Here is a 9,703-nt window from a genome sequence, read left to right on the forward strand (position 1 = left end):
TGCTTATGCTGGCTGAGGCTGACCGATGATCGGAATTGTAGTTCAAAGCATCTGGAGGGCACCAGGCTGACCTAGAATATAGCATTTCCTGGGCATGCAGTTACAGAGGATATAGCCTGCCATGCAATTTTGTGAGAGCACTCTTGTTTCAGGTGGTTCCTGAGCAGGCTTGTCCATCTCTGGTGTGAAAGCTACTTCCTGATCTGCTGTTTCCTTCTAAACTTGTGTACCACTGAGCAATACCAGTCCAGTTGCAATGAGAGGACAGACCTCTACCACAAAAAGCTCTTTCTAAATATCTAGAGGCCATGCCTTGATTTTCTCAGTCATTATCCAAGTACTCTCGTACACCTCAAAGCAGGACTTAGCACCAGTTGAACGTCCGACCCACCATGGCAAAGAAGTTCTCATTGTGCTCACTGAAATAAGTGCAGAGTTGTTCAAGCAGCACTTCATCAATGGTAGGATGAGGTCGCCCTTTGGATTGGTCCAGGCAGTGTTGATGCCCTTTTGCCTGCAGGCAGTAGAAGCCCTTAGTCTGGTTGAAGTAAAAGTTTTCTGGGCCTAAGTAAGGCTCCAGTCCCAAGAAGTGCTCTACATGGCGCATCTCTGTGAGTGGCTCCCGGATTAGGCTGCCTCCATCCACCACATGAATCTGTGTCCTGGGAAAGAACTCCACCCACTGAGCCAGGTATAAGGCATACAGGCTGCGCTGCAAGGCTTTGTACCTGGTGTTGAGTTCCTGGCCCTTCCTCAAGAGAATCTGCTCCAGAGATTGGTAGGACTTGTGCCGTGCCTTTCGGTTGTGAAGGATCTGTGTGTAATCGGACACCAACCTTTCTACGGGGTCCCGCACGATCAGCAGGAGCTTCACTGAGCTGTCCATGGCATGGATCCTTTCTGGGGCTTTGAGAGAAGAGAAATAGCCTGGTGTCTTTTCCACGGTGATTTGAGTGGGAAGTGAAACTGGCATCTGCTGACGGTACCATCCCAGTCCTTTATGGTAATTCTCCTCCACATTAAAGAAATGCACCTCGGAATGGGCAGCGGCCACCTGGGGATGCAGACTCAGCATCTCCAGCAGGGCCCGTGTGCCCCCTTTCCGCACACCAATGATTATGCTTTTGGGCAGCCGTTGTTTCCAATCTTCACTTGTGGCCTGAGTGTTGTTTCTTTTCCATGGGGCCTCCCATCCCCAGGGGCTCCTTGGTTCCTCCTCTGTATGGATTCCACACATCTTCAGGAGCAGGAGGAATAAGCAGGCTCTGGCCATCTCTGAACCTGCTTTGAGACAGGAAGCAGCTGAGTCAAAGCGCAGTGGAAAATTGTGTGTTGCTTCTAACTGAGATGCTCCATCTCTAGGCTTCTGTTATGCATAGTACTGCAGAAAGCTATGCTCTTGCTAGGCAGTTTCTGTCTGCTGACAGTGGCCTTTGCCTTTGTTCCTGTTCTGGATTCTGCTGCCAGGAACGTCCAAGAACATGAACCTCCCAAACTGCTTCAACAAAAGGGCATTTGCTTACCAACAGTCTGGCTCAAGGAAGTTGCTGCCACCTGGGAAAATGAGAATTAACACTGTGGATGGCTCACAATCAAAATGCTGCGGAAAGCAAAATGTAACACTTTGTCTGTAGACTTTGTAATCTAAACACTGACATAAGGGTAAGAGGAATGCCCTTAGGCAGGCATGCAGAAATCAAGGTACCCAGATACTGCTGACTAAAATGGACTTGGGAACTGGCACCTGCATTGCTGTACCAGTCAGGAAGCTGGTTCTGGATCCTACTTACTCATTGGCTCTGAAATCTGCAAAAAAAAATTGTATTCATCCTCAGGATTTTTGCTGGTGACGCATCTGGCAGTGAAAGCAAGTTGCCTTTAATGCCCCAGAGAGTTAGGAGCAGGAACGAATATCTCTGGTGCTGGTTTAGTTGCTTTGATCAGAGGGCCGGAGCTGCCAGAAGAACCTAGCTTTCCCTAACCTGGTGCTCTCCAGGTTTATTATTATTATTACTACTACTACTACTACTACTACTACTACTACTAGTAATGGCATGATGGGAGCTGTAGTCCAAAACATCTGGAGCGTACAAGGTTGGGGAAGGCTGTGGGGCGTTAGAAGAGCTAAAGCTTGACGGGAAGGGAGACAGAAGGGGGCAGAGGGCTACAGCAAGGTGTGTAAGCAAAACCGAACGTGTACCTGGCTAAAAGCTGTAGAGGCGATCGATTTGAAATAATCAGCCATATTTCTGGCTGATTGCAGGCCTCAATTGTCTTTCCCACTTTTCATGGAAGAAGCAAGGTGCACGATATGAAATTTTATAGAGACAATATGGAAAGCTACAAAACGTTATTGAGAGGGAAGGAGGACTGAAAATAGTGGCTAGTTGCAATCTGTTATAACTGTATTTAACCTAAGAAGGAAGAGGCCTGCTTGATCAGACTAAGGTCCATTAAGCCCAGTGTTTTGTCTCCAGTAGTGACTAGCCAGCTGTCTCCAGGTTCTCGCTACTGGGGCTTGAAAGTAATGGCCCTCTTCTGTTCCTGTCTAGTATTTACAGGTAGGCTCTGTCTGTGTTTCTAATTAGCTGTTGTGGCTGATAGCTGTTGATAGGTCGTGGCTTTGCCATGAATTTACCTAATTCCTTCTAAAAGCCATGTAAGCTAGTGCCTGTTGCCGCAACTTGTGTCAACAAATGTATGTGAAGTCTCTTTTGAAGTATTAAACAAAATATTTCAGTGTAATATAATGCCAGAGGTGAACATACAGCTGTTGGTAACAAACATGAACTGCCAGAAAGATAGGGGGTGAAGGGTAGGAGGGAGGATATCCTATGCCCAAGTTTTTCAATGCTTTTTCCTTGCATTGGGACAGAGCCCAGATCTTGAGTTTTACAGCTGGCCTTAGAAAACCATTAGCACATTCCTGCTGCCAAATATGCTTACGAGTCACGATCCAGAGAATCATGCACATGGAAATTAGCACTGTTGGCAGAATTTGGCACATGCTGTTCTCAGAAAGCATGATGGAGGGTGTTGCAAAAATGATCCATGCTTCTCCTGAGAGGGGGCTGTATTTGCATGCTGTTTGTACCTTTGTACAGCCTGGCAGTTAGTCACTCCAAATCACCCAATCTTGCACATTTTCACAACAGGTGTTGTATGTTGAATTGCAGCTGCAGTGTATGTAGGCTGGCAGGATTTACTAAGTGCAAAGTATACCTCTGCATCATATCTCTGCATGGTATAGACTTACAATTCTGGAATATTCAGAGACTTCTGTGTCTTGCACCCTCAATCGGATGAATATACATATATAGAATACAGAGGTGTGCACATGCTTGGGTCAGCATGCAGAACATGCACACAACAGTGCTCTCTAATGCTTGGGGACAATAGTCTGCTATTATGGCACATGTAAAGAGTTGGATTCCTGAGAATCTCAATATTAATTTAAATGAAAAGAAAGATAGATCTCGTTTGTAGTCTCCATGAGAATATAATGCAAGTCTGAGAATGTCCAGGCTCTGTCTAAAATACTGTGTTGTTCCTGAGTGGAGTCTTTTCTCTATCCCTTGTCAGCCTCATGTCCTTAATGCCCCCAGATCCCATATCATAGCACTATGCACTCTTGTGGTTTTAAACAAAACAATGCAGTTTAGTGCTAGAATTCTGCAGTCTACACAAATTAAAACAAATTTGCACAAGTTCTCTTTTTTTGCACAATTGTACTGCATAGTTACATAAAGCAATTTGAACACATTTAATTCTGATAAATTCTGGGGATAGGAAAGTAATATTAGCTCATGGAAATCTTATGGGAATGCCTTTCTGCCTTCTGAGATTCTACCAAGCGTTCACATTCTTTCAACCAGATGTTCACTGTGGTCAGGCCTAAACTTCAGCACCTTTCAGGACCATGCTCCATGTGAGACTGAACTTCAGAAGTGAAAAGATGGCCAGGGACAGGAAAGAGACTTCTTAATCCTTCCACCTGCAGTGGGTTTTCTGCTTAAAATCTCACATCCACCCCATCACAAAGGAAGGAGGAACCTCTGGCTGCATTTTTTTTTAAATCCAGAGAAAATGTTACCTGACTTGGGGTTGTATGTAGTTTGATTTTTTACAGTCCTCTGGTCTTTATAGGAGAGTTAAACCAATAACTCCTAAGGAATATATCTTCAGTTGGGATACTGCCTTGCATTTTTAAATGCAAACTGAAATTCTTAGGGTGCTAAATTTTGGGAGAGGATCCTGTGCTTGCATGGAATTCTAGCACACAGACAGCCTTGCCTAGAGTGAAGGTCAGCCTAGTTGCTGGGTAAATGGGAACAGGTGCTGATCTCCACCAATTCTATTTATATCCATAGTTTTGATTTTGACCATAGAATTTAAGAGGGCAGGCCCAGGTTTTGGAGAAGGATAGGCCCAGAGCAAAAACTGCTGCCCATCAAAGTGCTCACATAGGCAATTACTGCTTCTAGTCAATCTAGTGGAACAATATGGACAATTCCTGCACAGCCTCCCTTCATTTCAAGATGAGTAGCAATGTAGTATCTTCCAGCTGTTTTGGACTATGATTCCCAGTGTTTGGGGATCATGGGAATTGTAGTCCACAACAGCTGGAGGAAACCACATTGGCTACCCCAGCTTATCAGGCCAGAAGAAGGCCCAGTACCTACCCAGCCATGAAGCTTATTGGCTGACTTTGGCAGTCACATTCAGCCTTGCCTACCTCACAAAGGTGCTGTGAGGATAACATAGGGCATATATGGTTTTCTTTTTTTCTGTGAGCTCCTAAGACAAAGGGCAAGATTAAAAACCAGGTCCATTAATGGCATGTGGGGCTTGGTAGAAAAGGAAGGCTTCATTGGCTCTCGCCATCTCCTGGGTAGTGTCTGCTCTCCCAATGATGGTGACCAAGAGGAATGAAACTGCGGCAAAGGTAGTCCCCAGATAGGCATCTTCAAGTGGCAGCTTTGGGTTAGTCCTTTCCAGGAAGCCAGTAAACATGCATGGCTGGCCTACTCTCAAAAATAGCTCCTGTTCCAATTGCTGCAAGAGAAGGCTGGGGCTGGTTTTAGGGGGCAGACTGTCTGTCCAAAAATGTCACAAGCCCTAAATTGCATGTGTATTTTATTAATTACACAGAGTGGCACTGTCCATGGTTCTCTCCCTCCCATATTATCTTCACAGCAACATCCCTGTGAGGTAGGCTAGGCTGAAAGAGTGACTGGCCCAAGATTACCCAGTGAGTTTCTGGGCTGAGTGAATTTGACAGGCTAACCATGACACCGGATTTGCTACCTGCAGCAAAGTTCTTCAGCCTCCCTCCTGACTGGACCAGTCATGTAGATTACACTCACAGGGACCAGACCAGAATGCTGCTGAGCTGATTCAACAACAATGGACCTTTCTTTTCCTCTCTGTCTCTCCCACCTCCTAAATGAGACTCTGGGGGACGGAGCTCAGGATTCTTGCTGTGTGTGCCTATCTAAATTCCTCCCCAGGGCCTGGCATGGCGTCACTCAGTGCCATTCTGCTGCTCTAAACAGTTTGATGAACTCTGCTGTAAGACTCCAGGGGCACCTCTCGTTTCACAGGCATGCTTTAACTGAGCTCTGGCAAATTTCACACTGCAGCTGCTAAGTGGCTAGGGCTCTTGCAAGGTGAAGCTGCTAATTAACATGGGGCACAAATGGCTGTGCTCATGCATAGCTCTTGCTCATGTCGATGGGGCTTTCCTAGGAAACCTTTCCAGTGGGCCAGTTCTGAACCCTGCTCTGCTGCCCTCAACCCTACCCCAAATTTCCTACCTGAGATGGTTGCCTCACCTTGCTTAATAAGACAGCTGTGGCTTTCTGCAAATTTCCTTTTTTGGTGGGGCTTGCACAGAAGAATCTCTCCATAGATGGTGCCCCCACCCCCAGAGGTAAATCTGTTTCTCTCCTGCTCTGCCACGCTTAGGAGGATCCCAAATTTGTTGCCCAAGCTGGCAGCTTTGTCTCACTTCATAGTAGGGCCATAGCTCAGAGCTAGACTAGAAGCTTGGCATGTAGACTGTCCCAGGTTCACTCCTAGATGTCTTCAGTTAAAAGGGTCTCCAAGAGCAGGACACAGGAACTGGCTGAGATTTTGGAGAGTAGCCACCAGTCAGAATAGATTTCACTGTGTTTGATGGACTAATGGGCCAACATGCCACAAGGCAGCTTCTTAGAAAATAGGAAGTTACTTTCTACAGAGCGGGACCATTAGTCCACCTACTTCAGTGTTACCTACATTGCCTGGAAGAGGTTGGCCAGGCTTCTTTCCCAGCCCTTGTGGGACATTCTGCACACAAAGATGTGCTCAATAGTAGGGTTAGAGAAAATTTGGCCCTCCAGCTACTGTTGCCCTACAATTTTTCCATCTTCCCTGCCCATTGGCCAGCTGGAATCCAGCAACATCTGGACAGCCACAGCTTCCTCATCTCTGCCCTATAGGAACATGGGAACCAGACCCTTGGTGCATCTACTTCAGTAATGTCTACACCACCCCGACTGGCAGTGGTTCCTTGGAGTGTTAAACATGGAGTCTCTCCCAGCCTTGCCCAGAGATGCCGGGGGTTTGAACCTGGAACCTTCTACACATTAAGCATGTGCTCCACCACTAAGCTACAGCTTTTGGCTGTATGTTTTTATGGCTGCCAGACTATGTGCTCTCAGTGGAGGAGCATGCAAGTCAGCCCTGTTGAAGGTCATGATCTGTTGCTACTGCTACTACTGGCCTTGGAGGTGAGCAGCAAGGGGAAGTGATTGATGGCATTGGACATTTGCTGGAAGTTGTTTTCCTGGCACCTTGCTTTGCTCTAATGAGAGATCCCTCCGGTGGGGAATGATTTCCACTTCCTAACACTTGCTAATGATAGGGTATGACACGTGTGGGGTCCCAAGGGTGGGCAGCTGGTGTACTGGGTAACCAGAGCTGCAAAAAGATGTAAGGGGACACAGGACAGGTTTCTGTGTCTTCAAGAAAGGCAGGAGAGAAGAGGAGGGGAGCATTTTGCAGGAAAAGGTCTGCAGAAAGGAAGGGGAATTTCAAGGATGGCACTGTAGGTGGATAGGCAAGGAAGGAAGATCCTCCTAAACTTCAGAAGGCAGGTGTGACACAGCAGGCCACTAGGGAGACGGGATCAGATGTAAAGGAGAATGAGTTAGCCTTTAATAGCCATGCAGAATTTCACCAGGGGAAGGGCTTTCGCTCAGGGCAAGGACATCTGCTTTGTATGCAGAAAGTCCCGGGTTCAATCCTCCTGGCCTGGAACCCTGGAGAGCCACTGTCAGTGTAGATCAGGAGTGTGGAACCTTGGCCCTCCAGATGGTGCTGAACTACAGCTCCCATCAGCCCCAGCAAGCATAGCCAAGCATGATGAAAGTTGTAGTCCAGTAACATCTGGACGGCCACAGGTTCGTCACACCTGGGTGTAGACAACAGTGATGGACTAATGCTTGGTATAAGGCAGCTTTCTATGTTCCAGGTGTTTCTTCCCTTGAACCTGTCAAAATTCCTAGAGCAAGCTCTAGATTTGACAGGGTCCTGGGCAAAGCGGCCTCTGGTGCACCCCCTCCTCTGTTGGGAGACCCCTTTGAGCATACCTGGCCAAGGTGCTCTGAGTAAAAGGCAGGTTAAGTGTAACTGCATTTTAATTTCCCACAATGCCATGTCAGCACGTAGCACAAGCTTGCTTATATAGCAGGCCATCATGCTGGCTGGGGCTGACAGGTGTTGGACTCCAAGGAAATCTCGAAGGCCACAAGTTAGCTGCCCCTGCCCAGAGACAGAAGGAAAAATAGACCAGCCTTCCTCAGCCTTGTCCTGTGTTGGCTGGAGCTGATGGGAGTTGTAGTCCAAACTATCTGGAGGGCACTAGGTTGAAACAGACATTTATAGTAAAAGAAGGTCCAATCTGCCCCCCAATATAGCTCAAGTGCCCATAGACTGCCCCACTGCCCCACACCAATATGTACTGATGCTGCTTCCAAGCCAAAACACAGACAGGCAAAAGGAGTCTGATAACTCCCTCCTCTGTGGTTTGATCAGCACTTAGGACTCGGCCTCCCCTCATGCATGGCAAAAGTGGAGACTGATATCTTAGGGTGCTGGGGGCACTACACCAGGATTAGTCTGCCCAGAGCTCCCGCCTGCCTGCCTGCTTACAACCAGTCCAGGGGGTGGCCGTGCCTGTCACCTTCCCCTCCTTAGCCTCCCTGTTACCCTTGTAGAACTCGTCAGGTAGGAGGATGGGGACCAAACTGGAATTAGTTTATGCCTGTCATCGGCTCTGTCTCCAATGTCTGTTGCCCTCCTGCCTTACGCCCCACCAGTCTCAACAGCAGCAGTTGCCACAGGGGAGGGGGGGAGAGAAGAGAATATTCTGCTGTGTCAAAGCTCTTTTATTCTTGTTGCAGAGGAAGGGGTTAAGGAATCCTTTGCTTTTGTCAGTCGTGCCAACGGGACAGGACTTTGAGGCAGAAGTCCAGGCTCTTATTTGCACAAACATATGGTCTATCCCATATCACTGATTTCCATGACTTGGGAACCATCCCTTTTGAGATTGTACAATTATTATTATATCAGGTTCGCGTGTTCAAGGTTTTGATTTTGGTGTACAAAGCCCTACGCAGCTTGGGACCAGGATACCTGAAAGATCATCTTACTCCTTATATCCCCAGTCAATCACTGTGGTTTGCAGGTGAGGGCATCCTGCATATACCATCTTATCAGGAGGTCTGTTCTGCACAACATAGGAAGCGGACCTTTAGTGTAGTGGCACCTGCCCTGTGGAATCCCCTCCTGTTAAATATTAGACAGGCGTTATCTTTTTGGTGCCTACTGAAGAACTTCCTCTTTCAACAAGGCTTTTAAGTGGAGACTTTATCCCAGTCTGTGTTGGAATAGCTTTTTTAGATGTTTTTAAACTTTTTTTAAAAGATATTTTCAAAGATGTTTCGTTTTAATATGTTTTAGAATGTTTTTAGTGTTTTTTTTGCCACCCTGGGCTCCTTCTAGGAGGAAGGGTGGGATGTCATCATCATCATCATCATCATCGAAAATAAGGAACTGGGAACTAGTAACCAATTTCAGCATGATGTTCTCCTACAAGCAACTCCCAAGTGTATGGAGGATGCGTTTTTGCTATGAGTTGTAAAGCAAGACATCCCAATAGGCACGGAGAGAGCAAATGGCTCTTGCTTAGACTTGTGACAACCCCCCCACACGCTGCTGATCCAGTGAATCTGTGTGCCCCCACCCCTTTCAGTGACAGGCATTAGAAAGATTGAAGATCAAGGAGAAAGTGGAGGAGACCTTGCATTGTTTGACGGGGAGGTGGGAGTGATGGGAGAATATGTGGTTTTAAATGATTATACCTACTGTACATCTACTGCCTGAGAGTGATGGATTGTTGGTTTTATGCACAGCATCAGAATACAGCAGAGAAACAAATTCCTAGAATTATAGACAGAAGGAAGGAAGGTTAAAACAAAAAGGTACAGACAAACTATTCAACTTTGCAATTCATTTTTTTTCTAAAAAATTGCACTTTTTGATCATTTAATTTGCCTGGGGATTTGAAATTAGAATTTGGCTAATTTGGCTGCCATTCAGTTCCCCAAAGAAATCTTACTGCATCTTTCTCAGTACCCAATAGATGGTTTTCATTTAG

General features: G+C 46.6%; 1 protein-coding gene across 1 annotated transcript; it reads right to left on the reverse strand.

Moving 5' to 3' along the window:
• Positions 1-364: 364 nt before the first annotated feature.
• On the reverse strand, positions 365-1,305 carry LOC133368497 (heparan sulfate glucosamine 3-O-sulfotransferase 1-like). The gene has a single exon (XM_061592781.1). The coding sequence runs from the start codon at positions 1,271-1,273 to the stop codon at positions 365-367; it is 909 nt and encodes a 302-aa protein (XP_061448765.1). The 5' UTR covers positions 1,274-1,305.
• Between the last annotated feature and the right edge of the window lie 8,398 nt (positions 1,306-9,703).

This window comes from Rhineura floridana, chromosome 12 (assembly GCF_030035675.1).
Source record: "Rhineura floridana isolate rRhiFlo1 chromosome 12, rRhiFlo1.hap2, whole genome shotgun sequence".
Lineage (NCBI taxonomy): Eukaryota > Metazoa > Chordata > Lepidosauria > Squamata > Rhineuridae > Rhineura > Rhineura floridana.

What these genes read in the sequence shown, in the direction of transcription:
- LOC133368497 (XM_061592781.1), bottom strand. Translation starts at nt 1,273, where the DNA reads ATGGCCAGAGCCTGCTTATTCCTCCTGCTCCTGAAGATGTGTGGAATC.